This window comes from Archocentrus centrarchus, unplaced genomic scaffold (assembly GCF_007364275.1).
Source record: "Archocentrus centrarchus isolate MPI-CPG fArcCen1 unplaced genomic scaffold, fArcCen1 scaffold_26_ctg1, whole genome shotgun sequence".
NCBI classification, from domain to species: domain Eukaryota; kingdom Metazoa; phylum Chordata; class Actinopteri; order Cichliformes; family Cichlidae; genus Archocentrus; species Archocentrus centrarchus.
In genome coordinates this window covers 590,450-605,133 of record NW_022060256.1, presented here as the reverse complement: position 1 = coordinate 605,133, position 14,684 = coordinate 590,450, and the positions used below count along the sequence as shown (strand labels likewise).

The window sequence follows — 14,684 nt, the reverse complement described above, 5'->3', positions numbered from 1 at the left end:
AGTACCCCTTGCCAGTAGTGACCTGAAGACTAGGTTCCCCAGCCTAGTCTGTTAGATAGACTAGGTTGGGGAAAACTCCAGTGTGTTTTGGGTTGTCTTGACTCCTTTTGATCTTTGAGCATCTTATGGATTCAAGAAATTGGTTTAAAGAACGGACTTTGCTACTCCAATCCGTTTTTATTGGTAAGGCACAGGAGGCTTTTGCAGCTTTATCATCAGAGCAGTTTAAAGTCTATAAAGCAGTGTAGGATGCAGTGTTGAAGGCCCATAAAATGGTTCCTGAGGCACATAAGCAGTGTTTTAGGACCTGGAAAAAAATCTAAAATGCACGTGGAATTTGAGGGAATTGGTTACACATTTTGGGTGTTGGTGTGCTGCATGAGATGTGGTTTCATTTGAGCAGTTAAGTGACCTTATAGTACTGGAACAGTTAAAATGATCTGTACCTGGCTATATTGGTACCTTCATCAATGAAAGGTTAAGACATCAAGTGAATCGGCAGTACCGGCTGAGTTTGTGTTGACCCATAAGCATATTTTTGGAGATGAGTGCCGAGAATTTGCTTCCAACCTACACCTTTTCGCCACATAACAGAAATGGTTTCTTTCTTAAAGTTATGTTTCCACTCACAGCCTCTACATGTGTAATGTTGAAAGAATATGCTTAATCTGTAGACAAAAAACACGAAACCTAAAGAATGCACACGATAAGTAATATTAGAATATAAAAGCCAGCGCTGAACCTCTTTACTGTTGGCTTTAACTCAAAACAAGGGTTTTAAGGTTTTGATGGAATGAAGTCAAAGATTTAAGTTTCAAAAAATGGTCTTCCTCTGAAAAGTGTCAGGGCTCATCAAAGCTTTTTAGAAGTTATTTAAGGTCAATGCAGTAAACTTTAAGCTGAACTGGCTAGTCCACACACTAGCCCCCCCCCCCCCCCCCCCCCCCCCCTCCCCACACACACACACACACACACACACACACACACACACATGCTTGTATGCATGTCTGATAATGTCGGGGCATATTCATAATGAGACAAAAGATGGTGTCTTGGAGGATCTCCTCCCAGATCTGGACCAGGGCATCACTGAGCTCCTGACAGTTTGAGGTGAAACCTGGCACCGTCAGATGGACTGAAAAATAATGTCCCATAGGGTTTCTACTGGATTTAGGTCAGGTGAGACTGGTGGCAAGTCAACGGCATCCTTCATCCTCTAGGAACTACCTAAATACATTGTTGTACACCACGAGGTTCCTGAGCCTGTTTTTATTGCAGTGTTTCCAGAGAACCTGAAGATCACAGCCATCCAGTACTGATTTGTTTTCTTGTGCACTGAGACCTCTCCAGATTTTCAGAAATTGATGATGTAGATCAATGACGAGGAATATTTTTAAATTGCTCCACAATTTGTAGACAGTTCTTGCAAACTGGTGAACCTCTGGCAATCTTTGCTGCTGAGAAACTCTGCCTCTCTCTGCACTTTTTATACCCAATCATGTCACTGACCTGCTGCCAATTAATAATTGCAAAATGCGCCTCCAGATGTTTCTTTTTAATAACACTTTTTGAGCCTTTTGTTGCCCCGTCACAACTTTTTAAAGATGTGTTGCTACCATAAAATAAAAAAATAAGCTACTCTTTTCTAGTTTTAACATTTTGTTTTCTAAATTCTATTGTGAATAAAATCTGTTTGAGATTTGGAACTCACTGCTATCTTTTTTTCTTTTTTTTTACATTACACCCAATTTTTTATACTTATTTGAAGTTGTATTTACAAAAGTAATTATGAACAAAACACACAAATATTGAAGTAACTGTATTTAACTAAACTAAAAGGAATGTGTGTGAACGTCTCCTTCATCTGTACCGGGAATGAAAGCACGTGGCTGCTGAAAACAAAGAGCATGCGTGACGGGAGCTTTGCATTTCCGCACTGTGTCCACAAAAGTTTACCCGAGTCAAAACCTGAATGATGTTTCACTTCAACAATTAACCACAGGAAACACTTTATTCTTCTTTTATAAGGAAAATCAAAGAGCACAACAAATACAGAACATGCCATTAAAATAAATCTTAGTTATGTCTTTAATTATGAAGCAAAAAATTAAATTGAATATTTAGTTAAACAAACAAAACAAATCAAAGCATTACATTGTCTACAGTATCTGATCACTTTAAATGATATTCATGTTTATTAACGCTTTTACAGCCAGGATTCACTGGCTCACTGTTGGAGTGAGTTTAGGTCATGCCTACACATGTATGCTGTTATACCTGCCCCAGATTTCCTACACAGAAACCTTAGATAGATTGTGTGTGTGTGTGTGTGTGTGTGTGTGTGTGTGTGTGTGTGTGTGTGTGTGTGTGTGTGTGTGTGTGTGTGTGTGTGTGTGTGTATCACGTGGCTTCCATAGCAAATTACTATAAACTTAACCCTCTTACCAGTGTTAATTTCGTTGACGAAATATTTTCGTCATAGTTTTCGTCGCCGAACTTTTTTTTCATGACGATAATGATGGTAATGAAACGATAACTAAATAAAAACTACCTAAAATGATGAAAACGATGACGAAATTAATTGACACTTCTGTCAACGAATGAAAACGAGATGAAAATGCTTGGCGGGGATGAAATCCAATCAGAACTTATTTAATTTTGTGAAAGGGCGGGACAAGTGAGGAAAGCATCCAATCAGAACTGATATTATTTTGTGACACAGCGGGACAAGTTAGGAAAACATCCAATCAAATGCACAGTTGCACAAATTTGCTCTTAACCCGGGAAGACCAAACTAGCCTGCAATTTGTCGTTCCTTCCAATAGAACTAAGTTATGTAAACAATGTCAGCAGGGAGAAAGAGAAGAGCGAATTATGGACACATTTGTCCTTTGATGCAGTGACAAACAAAACAATGCATAAACCATGTGGGGCAACTATCTTGGGTAAAAACACAACAAATCTTAATATAATCTTATAAAATCTTAATATGAGTCAAATATAGAAGTCATTAGCAGGACTCTGGAGAACTTGACTGCATACTGAGGAGGTAATTCAGCCATTTGATTCAGGTGTGTTGGATCAGGGACACATCTAAAACCTGCAGGACACGGCCCTCGAGGCTTGGAGTTGAATACCCCTGCTTTAGATGATACAATCAGGTTCATTTTCTGTGGCCAGGATATGCCGGAGATGTAAACATGCAGAACAACAAATCTGTGCTTCTTTTGTTATCTAAATGACAGAAAAAGACGCAAACGTGAAAAAGTTCACTTCTCTTCATAAAATGCTGCAGGCTGATGTGTCATCGGCTCCTTGCTTCAAGATTTCTTGCATCAACTCACTCAGTTGTTTTTCATGTGTTTCCTGTAGAGCTTCTTTTTCCTCCTCATTTTTCACATTCCTCGTTTGTTTTTCATGTTTTTCTACTAAATTCTTGATCTTTTTCAGGTTTTCACTCTTTTTGGTCACACGTTTCACTAAGTCATTCATTTCCTTCTCATGCTCTTCTTTCTGAGCTTCTATTTCCTCCTTGTGTTTCTTCTTAGATTCATTGAACTCTTCAGCTTTCTTTCTGGCTTCCTCTTCATAATTCTTCTTTAGATCTTCCAGGGATTTCTGATACTTTTCCTCTAGTTCTTTTATCTTTTGTTCCTCCTGTTCTCTTCGTTGTTGATCCTCTTTTTGCTTGTTTTTTTCATGTCGTAGTTTTTCTTGATTGTAATTTTCCTGCAATTTTTCAATTTCTTGTTTCTCCTTCTGCAATCTCTTTTCATCTTCTTGCCTTTGTTTTTCCCACTCTTCTGTTAGCGTCTTCTCCCAGGCCTCTTGTTTTCTTCTCATCTCTTCTCTAGTCTCCTCCAGCTCTCTGCTAACACTTTTCTTTTCCTCTTTTTCTAGCTTAATTTGTCTGTCCAACTTTTCAAGCTCTTTTATAAATTCCTCTCGACGTATTTCTTCTTCAGCTTCCTTTTCCTTTCTCTCTTTTTCTCTGATTTCCTGCTCATTCTTTCTCTTCTCTCGTTCCAGTTGAATTTCTTCTTCCATTTCCTTGAGTTTTTTGGCTTTCTGTTTTCTCTCCTGGTCCATTTTTTCTTTATCTTCATTCATTCTTTTCTTCATGGCTTTCATTTCTTCCTTATGTTTTCTTTCAATCTCTTCCTTTTCTCTCTGAATCTCATCTTCCTTCTCCTTCAGAATCCTCAGCATTTCCTTCTTTATTGCTGTTTCAGCCTCTTGCAGCATCTCATTGGTGTAGAAGCGTCCTCCATTTTCCTTCACCATGGTGTCGATCTTTGTTATCAGCTCACTGACTTGTGTGCGGTTTTGCTTGTCAGAGTTATCGAAAATATGGTATCTTCCTCCACAGTCTGAAATCAGTTTCTTGAAGGAACTATGACATTTTTTCTTGATGTAGTCATCAATAGAGTCTCCCACACTCCCGAGATCATCTCCTCTCGTTAAAAGAATAATGGTGAACTTTTCAGAATTCTTCCCGAATGCTTTTTTGATGAGTTTCAGTGTTTCTTTCTCCTCTGCTGTGAATCTGCCCACCTGTAACACCAACAGGAAGACATGTGGTCCTGGAGCCAGAAGACTGATGCATTTCACCATCTCCTCATGAACCTCTTCATTGGACAAAGTTGTATCAAACAGACCAGGAGTGTCGACTACGACAACACGACGACCGTCCACCTCACTGTGTGCTTTCTGACAACATTGGGTGACTGATAGTTGACTTGATTCTGCTTTAAACTCATCTTCCCCTAAAATGGTGTTTCCTGTAGAGCTCTTTCCACAGCCAGTCTTCCCAATGAGCACAATCCTGAGACAGTCTGAGCCCTGGTTTCCATCTTGATTACCTGAAACATTAGAACAGCTGGTGTTAACTTAGTTAATAACTAAGTAACCGTAACAGCTGACTCTTGTATACTGTTGCATGAAGACTCATAGGTTCACTGAACACAGAAAAACTATTAAAATCTAAAGCACTTACCAGTGATGATATTCATCTTCAGCTGTAATACTTTTTCCATTTGTGCATGCAAAAACCCTTTAGTTGTATAAGAGCATGGTTTGCCCATGGGCTGAGTCATTTTTTCTACAGCTTCAAATATCTCTGGAATCTGGTGCTTGTCCTTGATGTTGAGAACCACACGTCTTTGTCTGAAGGTCTGGCAGAGCTGCTGAATTTCTTTGTCTTTCCTTACAACATTTTCAACAGCTGGATCTGTAGGATCTGACTCCACGGTGAACAGAATCATGGTGAAGTCATTGATTCGAGAGCTGAAGGTGTCCTGGATGGTCTCTAACTCTTCCTTGTCTTCATCAGTGAGGGGAGCCACAGGTAGGACCAGGATGAAGGCATGGACACCCTCAGGATCACAGAGAGAGATACATTTGGATGATTCCTCCAAAACTGCCTCCTGAGTTTTTCCATACAAGGCAGGCAGCTCCACCAGGGAAACCCAGCGTCCACACACCTCTCCCTGATGTTTAACACACTCTGAGTTGGAGACTGAATGAAGCTCAGTCTGACCTAAAATGGCCTTGATTGCTGAAGTCTTCCCTGCTCCTCTCCTCCCACACAGAACCAGGTTCACACTGGATTTCAGATTCATGGGTTTAGCTTCTTCTTTTAGCATTAGATATTCTCCCCAGTTTTCACTCACAATTTTATTTATTTTTTGCATCAGCTCTGTGTAATTTATAGGAGAACCTTTTTTGTCAAAAATAATTAATTGCTCCCTTTGGTTGCATTCTTCAATGAGTTTTTCTACAGAGTTATTCCATTTCTCATTATGTGTTTTGATGACCATGGAGTGTTTAAAGGCATCTTGACCAAACAAGCTCAGGACCAAATTTAGATTTTTTCTGTTCTTCTCAGTGAAATCAGAAGGTTTCACTAACAGCAGCAGGACATTTGGTCCAGGAGGACAGAGACCCACACAGCTCTCGATCACTTCTAACAATGCTTTCACAGACAGGCTAAAGACATCTGGAGTTTTGACTACTGTTAGTGGTTTCCCATTCCACTCTCCAGAGGCAGCGCGGGTTTGCTTTCCTGTGAGGACTTTAGACACATTAGACTCTTTTTTCCCAATGATGAGCTTTTCCAGTGCTGATTTTTTGTCCTCGCTTTTTCCAAACAGCAAAATCCTGAGCTCATGTGCTGTAAAGATAAAATTGGTACATTACCTTCAAAATTATGAAATACATTTTGGTTAACACAGTTTTACCATATAATGTACCACCACATAGTTTACATTTTTAATCAGATTAGCTAGCTATAGGTTGCTCAGGATGGAGAGGACGCTGCAGATGTAGGCTCTGCTCACATTGTATAACTGTTGTCAACTTTGATAACAGTTCAATATTGTTACCTTTAACTTTGAATATTATCTGAATATCAACTGACAACTAAATTAATTGATGCCTTATTGATGCCTTGGTGGAAGGGTTTGTTGTGGGCTGTGGGAGGAAACCCACGCAGACACGAGGAGAACGTGCAAACTCCACTCAGAGAGAGAGGGGCCCGGGACAAGGTGGAATCACACCCAGGCCTCCCAGATGGTATTCTAACTGTGAGGCAGCAGTGCTAACCACCGTGCTACCCCCACAGAAAGAGAGAGAGAGAGAGAGAGAGAGAGAGAGGCCGGGCCAATGGGGAATTGAAAGACATGGATTTACTGGGGTTAGGTTAATTGGCCACTCTAAATTGCCCATAGGTGTGAATGAGAGTGCGAATGTGAGTGTGGATGTTTGAACAGGATAAGCAGAAGTGAATGGATGGCTGAAGTGAATGGATGGCTGAATGGATGGGTTTGTTGTGGCTGAGTGCCCCCCCCCCAAGAGGCAAATTGAATCTAGGTAAAGAAACAGACTAAGGTCCCATTTACATGAGAATGATCCAGTGGAAAATGGTATTATTCTGGTTTTGTTTTTGAAAAGTAACATTTTCAGATGGATACATTTTAAAAATGATTGCCGTTCAGATGGTGGAAACATGGTAGTCTACAATGTAAAGCGGTAACTGTTTTTGTGATTTGGCACTATATGAATAAAATGGAATTTAATTCTGAAATCCTGAACTTAAATCTGATCATCACATTATACTGTACAAAAAATACAATTACTGCACTTACCACACCTCACAGGATCCAAGTTGGCAGGGAGCTTTTCTTCTTGATGATGGCTGGAAGAAACAGATGTTTCCTCACTGAAAACATTATGGCTCACATGTTCTCCCTTGTTCTTCTTCACCACTGCACCTATGGCTGCCAACAGCTGTGCTTGTTCCAGATTCTTCTGCCACAACAATTTGTCACTACATTTTTTGATTATATCTCCTAACTGTGGGTGTTGCAGGTACTTTTCAATTGAACTTGAACTCTTGTCTTTGGGTGTGATCAGTAACAGAGAATGATCAAATTTTGGGTCACCAAAGGATTCGAGGACTGTTTGTAGCTTGTTTTTCTGATCCTCAGTGAAGTCTGCAGGCTGGATGACCAGCAGGAACACATGAGGTCCAGGAGCAGAGAGTCTCACACAATTTTCAATGTGTTTCTGCAGCTCTTCTGGGGCGATTTTAGATGACAGCAGATCTGGAGTGTTGATGAGATCTACTTCTTTTCCTTTCAGCTCTCTTTTAACTCTCAGACAGAGGTCTGCTTTTTCCTCTGTGTTGAACACAGTTACTCCCAGTATGAAGTTTCCCACTGAACTCCTCTGAGGCCTTTTGTTCCCCAGCAGAACAACCCTCAGCTCAGAGGCTGAAAAAAGTACAATTAATTAAAGTACTGAAATACTGACTTCATTTTCCTTAGATTTTTTTAAGTTACTCGTGCATTTTTGTAATAGCTATAGTATGTCTTGGTCTATGGTGTTTCATTTCCTTTTGTAGAAAAAAATCAAATGATTCTGGTTCTCAGCCCCAAACTGCTTTTTGAACATTTTACTCAGTTTCTTCAAAACAGAAAATAATGTCAGCTCCAGGGGGAAAAAAAAAACACAAACAGAAAAAAATGGAAATATACATTTAAATATATTCGTTTAAATGTAAAACTTGTAACCTGTAACTACCGGGCTGATAAACAAAGAGGAAAATAACTTGCAGGGATTAATACAAGTTTCATCCTCCTGTTTTAAAATACCTGGGGCTGGGTCATGAGGGCAGCAAACTAAGTAAAGAAGCCCAGGCCTCACTCTCCCCAGCCACCTCCTCCGGCTTTTCATGATAAATTGTATTATTATAAAATGCATTATAGTAGGGTCTTTACTTTACAATACAATACAAGACACGATTGTTATTGTGCTATATAAATAAGATTGAAGATTGAAATAGAATTGAAATAATATATGAAATTTTGGCAGTTTAACTTACAATCTTCAAAGTCAGAGCTGTTGCATTCAGATTTATTGAAATCATCATCTGTAAAGAATATAGAAACACAAATCAGCACTCCAGTACTTTTTCAAACACCATTTGTGCTCTCTGAAATGAAAAATCACACTGATTTAATGTAATAAACATATTTATGCCAATTTAATTAAACATAAGATCTGGCAAGTGAGACTGTAAAAAACAATAACCTTCAAACACATGCTACATGATAAAAGTTGATTTATTACTTACATGTAAAAAATTATCAGTATCTAGTAAGAATTAGTTATGAATCCTGGTTGCTCTCGTATCACCCTATCACTTTCACACAGGCAATTCTAAGCATAAATGCATCAATATTTAACCCAAGATGTGCAGCCTTAATTTTATTCCAGGACTTAAATCAGTACATGATGGCCTCTGTGAAGCTTGGTGTATGTCACACCACTAGAATGCAAATTTTTATTGTTCAAACTTTTAAGTAATGTAATTCAAATTGCTTTAACCATTGACTGAATACTGTGCGTGCTTTTCAAAGTTGATGTTGTCAAATCACTTGAGTTTGGTTATCTCTGCCTACATGAGTTATGCTACTGCTAAGGATGCTTAAAACAATAGAAAATTTTACATAACCTTTTATTAACCTTTTATTTATTTTAAAGGTCTGATTAGGTGTCAGCCAGGGACACATTATACTTAAATGAAAACATTTAAATTTTTATTTTCTTGATAAATTTGTATGTTTCATCTTAAAAGGTGAATACCAAAATTTGTGTTGTTTGTATATATTTCACGTTTGTCATATTTCAAATGTGTGTTTTATTTTTAAGAGTTTCTTGCTCTATTTTATTTACTTTTTCAACAATATATTGATATTTAAAGATTCAAAAATTTAGACAAGAACTGACAAATTGAAAGTATTGAACAAAGACCAAAGTCAAAAACCTAGACATTTTTTAACTGAATTTAATGGTACCTACAGTATCTTCTAATATGTAACATTTTACTTTTCCTGTTTTCAGCTTTTTGTTTACATACTTTTTCATCATCATTTCTGAACACTGACCAGTATAAAAAAAAAGTGTAAATGAAGAGCAAGAATTCAAGGTTTTAAGGGTTGTTCAAGCATTGTGTATTTTTCTAATGTTTTAATAAGATTTTTATGTTAGGTCCCCTTATGTGATCACAAGTACAGCTCTAATGTGTATGCAAAGTAGGATCCCACTGGGTATGTTACAATTTTAAAATTTTGTGTGTGAGATAATGAGAGTCCCCACAGATGACCATGGTGTCAAATACTACAAATTATTTTAAAAATTATTTTGTAATATAAAGTTTTCAAGGTTATCAGATGGTCAGTTGTTTTTTTTAACCCACCTTATTTTTTTGAATGTGAAAAATCAGAGGAAGATGTCCCAGCAACAGGTGGTTCCAACATATGGACTTCATGAGTGTAGATTTACAGGTTTGTGTGTGTGTGTGTGTGTGTGTGTGTGTGTGCACATGCACATATATAGAGTTACAATGACCAGTGATGTGCAGTCAGGGGAAGCAGGTGAGGCAGTGCCTCCCTTGTCATCATGACAAGTAAAATACTAACAATAATAAGAGAAAATACATTTGACCACTTGACTGTAATATAAAACTGTTTTAAAAAAAACTGTTTTCTGAATGATTTCAACACTTTAATGGTCAAAATCACGAATTTACACATTGCCTGTTCAAACACATGGATGAAATGCGATGTGAGCCAATGCAGTGCTGTGGCTCACCTCCGGTGGCGCTGTGTCACATACAGTAAATGAGGCAGGCGGCTGGCACATGCCTATTGCTCTCTATTTACATCTTTAATATACATGTTTGATTACACATGTGCTACACATGTTGATGTTCCACAGTCTGTCTAAATATATTGAATGAATGTGTGTGACATGTTTATTCTTTGTGATCCGTCATAAATGCACAGTGAAAATACACAGGGTGAGGCAGAAAGTACTGTGCCACACCAATAGGGGGCAGTGCTGAAGCAGTGCTTACCTATAGGGAGAAGGATAGGCGCATGGACGTCATCTTCAAATAAAGGTCAGATAATACATCTTTTTTTTATTTATTTAAAAAGAGAAATACCCCCCCCCCCCCCCCCAAAAAAAAAAAAATTGTTTGACCTTACATCAAATATTTTGTTTTTCTTGCTATCATTGCTGACCAGTATTATGGAGTTGATTAAAGCATAATTAATCATTAGCATAATTAAAATTAAAAGATAAGCTTCTTTTTTGAGTTCATATATGTGAATATCCGACTGCAGACGAGTCAGTGCCTCACCCGTCACAAACCTCACTGCACGTCACTGACAATGATACATTTTAAGTATTATTCTCTGACCACTCCTGGATAACCTGGTGGTAGCTAAGTGAAACTGCAGTCCAACTACATTTGTCACCTTGTTAAAATAACAGCCTAAGTCATTTTTTAATTAAAGTTTTATTTTTGCCTAAATCATGTAAATTTCTATTTTTCGTTGAGTTTTTTTGTCTTTTCTGAAAACCCTAAAAAAAATGACTTAGGCCATTATAATGACAATGTGAAGATGACACTCAGTTTTTAGGAGTTTTTTTCTCTATAATGCAGCACAAAAACTGTCTGACTGTAACACTATCTAAAGGACTTTTTGATAGTGGTTGTTGTTCAAACAGCAGTGTGGTCAGAATTAGAGAAGGGTGGTTAAGTAATGGCAGCACAATTTCCATAGACTTTTGCAAAGTCCCATTCTCAGAGTTTTTATTATTTGGTCGATACCTGGCAAAGCCACATTTATATTACAGTGATTAAAGTCTCCCATGATGAACATGGGAGCATTAGGGGTTTGTAGTAGTTGTTCCATCTCCTGTGTCACAGACTTCCAAACACTGTCATTGGCAGGCACATATGAGATGCACACATTGTTGTGAGCACTTCTAGTTGTGCACTGATGCATCTGCATTACACCATCACAACATTACTAGCTTGTGGTTTCTATGTCACCGTGTTCAGTTTCATTATGGATTTCAACCAGTGTGTCAAAGACCGTGTTCATGTGTAGTTCCCTCTTTTCCACACTAGATGGCATGTGAAGTATGTCAAAAACTTGATCACACCTGCTGTCCACCATAATGCAATGCTATTTTCCTCTTTTAAAGGGATTGGACACAACAGACATGTATTAAATAGGCACATACAGTATTCAGAAAATTTAATTCAATTAAATTAAAATTTAATTTAATTGAATTAAATGAAGTTTTTTTAATAAAGAAATTATTAAATATAAATTGAAAAGCTCATCAACTTTGTTTTTCTGTTTACAATTTGTGGAATTACCATATTAGTATTCTGTTGCATATTTTCTGTTCCAGTACCCAAACAGGTATTTTAACATCACAAAGAATTACTAAAAGCCAACAGTTCCCACCATTTTTCACATTCCTATTAGTCAGTACAGTCTATAAGAATGAATCTGATCTCACTAGGTTACATGTGAGACCTTTGCACAGTTAAATGTGTGTGAATTTGAACAATGTATTTAAACAAAGTGTTATCCAGATCAATGACGTTTGCCTGGACTCACCAGGTGCCGCTGCTGCCATAATGTCACTGCTGAAAATAACAAACTGACAGAAAAGGAGGCAAGAAAAAAAAAGGTTATCTTAAACATGCTTATAAAGACAAATACTCCAAAAGCAAAATGACACGCAGTATGTCTTTGGACAAGCAGTTAATACTAGCTGCTACCTGAGACAGTGTCCCTAGATCTCCAGAAAAAGATAGCATTAGTATTTTGATTTTTTGTTCATCATTTCTTTGACATGATCATTAATCTTGTGCTCCGAATAAGCCCGGTTACATGAAAAATTTTATGGGCACTTTTGGAAGAAGTTAATGCTAAAAACTCATCACTGAAATCACCAGAAATAAGGCCATCAAAGAAAAAGCATTTACAGAGAAATGAGTCTCAAAATCATTACAATGTTGATTATTTAATCTACAAGTGAAAACTGAAATTCATCAGTTAGTTCAATCAACAAAGAAAATGTTTGTTGAAACTGTTTTTACCAGACTTCTCAACAATATTAGAATTTACTTAAAAATTGAAAGATGACCAGTGTCTTTTTGTCTCAATGAAAAGATTTGTCTTGGTGTTTAAATATGCTTAATTTAGTTAAACAGTTTTTCCTCTTCAGTATGTTTGCAAACCTCTCTGACAACCTCTCTGAGCAGATTCAAAGCAAGAGTTTTTGTGCTGTGAGGCATCACAGGTTAGCAATTCCAGTTCCAGTGTAACATTTACTAACCCTCTAGTTTACATGTAAATTTAAGGAAAAGTGGATTATTTTGGGTTGTTTTTATGTTGCTGCTCATTCAACATGATCATTTCATAAAAGTACAAAAACATTATCAGCAACAGTTTGAACTGTAATACCCAGTTGCAAACAGGTGTCCAGAGTGCAAGTACCAGATCGCACCAATCATGCAGGTGGGTGTCAGAGCCACAATAAGGACATCTGCAAAAACAGACCTTTCAGTCACAAAACTGGTGCTGTGCCTCTTTAGTAAAGCCTAACAGTAGCTTTTTAACATCAAAAGAGAATTTTGTGCTGGTTTAGACTATTGTTATATCTACTCCTAAATATTGGTTGACCGCTTTAACAATTTATTTTGTCTTTATTGCCTCTGTTGCATGAATTATACTTAATGAATATTACATTTCAACCAGATTGTGCTACATATAAACATCATGTTCCCTTGCTAGAGAAAAAGGCAGCCCACTGCATTCTGGCAGCACTAGGGTCACAAGATCTCTCTTAGTCAGTCAGGAATTATATACATTTTTTGGAAAATCTGTTATATTTAGCGATACAGAGTGACTCACCACGCTTTTCAAGCAAAAAAACAAAACAAAAAAAAAGGTAAATCAGACATACACAGATATTTAGACTCTATGAGAGAATAAAAGGATGAACATATTGACTGATATGCACAAGTTAAAGCAGGTCATGATTTACCAGTCTGAATGATATTATTTTTACAGGTGCAAATGTAGGTGTGCTTTACCTGTTTGCCTTGCTCTGAGTTCACAGCCTAACACTTCTGCACGTTCTGAGAAGCACAGCAGAGTTCCTTCCTTTGTGTGTTTACACCCCTTATGTTGGGGTGGGGGGTAATTTGAATGTGGGCTGTTGGCTGCCCATCCAATCATAAGTTTGAAATGGTACTCATGATTTCTGTCCTACTTTTTCCACTAGCTAAACAAAAACAGAAATGCAAAAATGTTGTTTACTTTTGCATAAGAAGGTATAATGCACTGTGTGGGTGGGGCTAGCCTGCTAGAACCAGACTGACAAAATTCATATACAGGAAGCACACTGAGAGACCTGTGAAGCTGAAGTACAACAAACAGTTGACCGTGAGGAACACTAATTACTGTCTGAAAAGCTGCAGGCTAAAGTTTTAGCTTTTCACACCTATACTTAACATGTTCTTAATGGCAACACTTTTCTAACTAGATTTTGCCAAAACAAAGACCTGAGGAAAAATTAAACACAGAAAAAACTTACAATGATTACAATGATAATCATTCCTCAGTTTTACATTTTTTATCAACGTCTTTTTAAAAATATTTGTAAATTTATGTATTAAACCACGTAAGTGTGGGTAGAATTTTTTCCCTTAATAAATTAAATCATCATTTACATTTTTTTATTTCATATTTACTCCATTTAGCTTTGTCTAATGTTAAAATTTGTTTGACGATTTGAAACATGGAGCACAACCTCCTATCCCCTTCCTTGAAAAGTACCATACCTAGTGACTCCAATAGAAGAATACCTTTGTCATTATACAGAGTGAGATTGGGGGGTCACTTCTGTTCAGTGCCCTGTAGTAAATAGTCATATTTTCTAAAATATAAAATAAAACTTCTAAAAATATACAGAAAATAAAATATCCATCCATCCATTCTCTTCCATTTATCTGGGACCAGGTCGCAGGGGCAGGAGCCTAAGCAGAGAAGCTCAGGCTTCCCTCTCCCCAGCCACCACCGCCAGCTCATGCGGAGGGACCCCAAGGCGTTCCCAGGCCAGCCGAGAGATATAATCTCCCCAGCATGTCCATCCATCCATCCATCCATCCATCCATCCATCCATCCATTTTCTTACGCTTGTCCGGTTCGTGGGGGCAGCAGCACAAGCAAAGAATCCCAGACCTCACTCTCCCCAACCACCTCCTCCAGGCCAATCAAGGAGATCCCAAGGCGTTCCCAGGCCAG

The 14,684-nt window shown here is 37.8% G+C and overlaps 1 protein-coding gene across 1 annotated transcript; it reads right to left on the bottom strand.

The window, feature by feature from the left end:
* Positions 1 to 2,880: 2,880 nt before the first annotated feature.
* On the bottom strand, positions 2,881 to 13,524 carry LOC115775900 (GTPase IMAP family member 8-like). Its single transcript, XM_030723410.1, has 6 exons — positions 13,472 to 13,524; positions 11,988 to 12,030; positions 8,384 to 8,431; positions 7,221 to 7,772; positions 4,997 to 5,635; positions 2,881 to 4,862 (listed from the first exon to the last, which is right to left on the bottom strand). The coding sequence occupies exons 2-6, from the start codon at positions 12,004 to 12,006 to the stop codon at positions 3,280 to 3,282; spliced, it is 2,841 nt and encodes a 946-aa protein (XP_030579270.1). The 5' UTR covers positions 12,007 to 12,030; positions 13,472 to 13,524; the 3' UTR covers positions 2,881 to 3,279.
* Positions 13,525 to 14,684: the final 1,160 nt, after the last annotated feature.

Bases quoted from the DNA above. Each gene is read 5' to 3' on its own strand.
- LOC115775900 (XM_030723410.1), bottom strand. The intron at 5,636-7,220 runs GTGAGGAAACAT...TAATGCTAAAAG, and splicing joins TGTGAGCCATAATGTTTTCA to AAGAAGCTAAACCCATGAAT. The intron at 4,863-4,996 runs GTAAGTGCTTTA...CTAATGTTTCAG, and splicing joins GAAGATGAATATCATCACTG to GTAATCAAGATGGAAACCAG.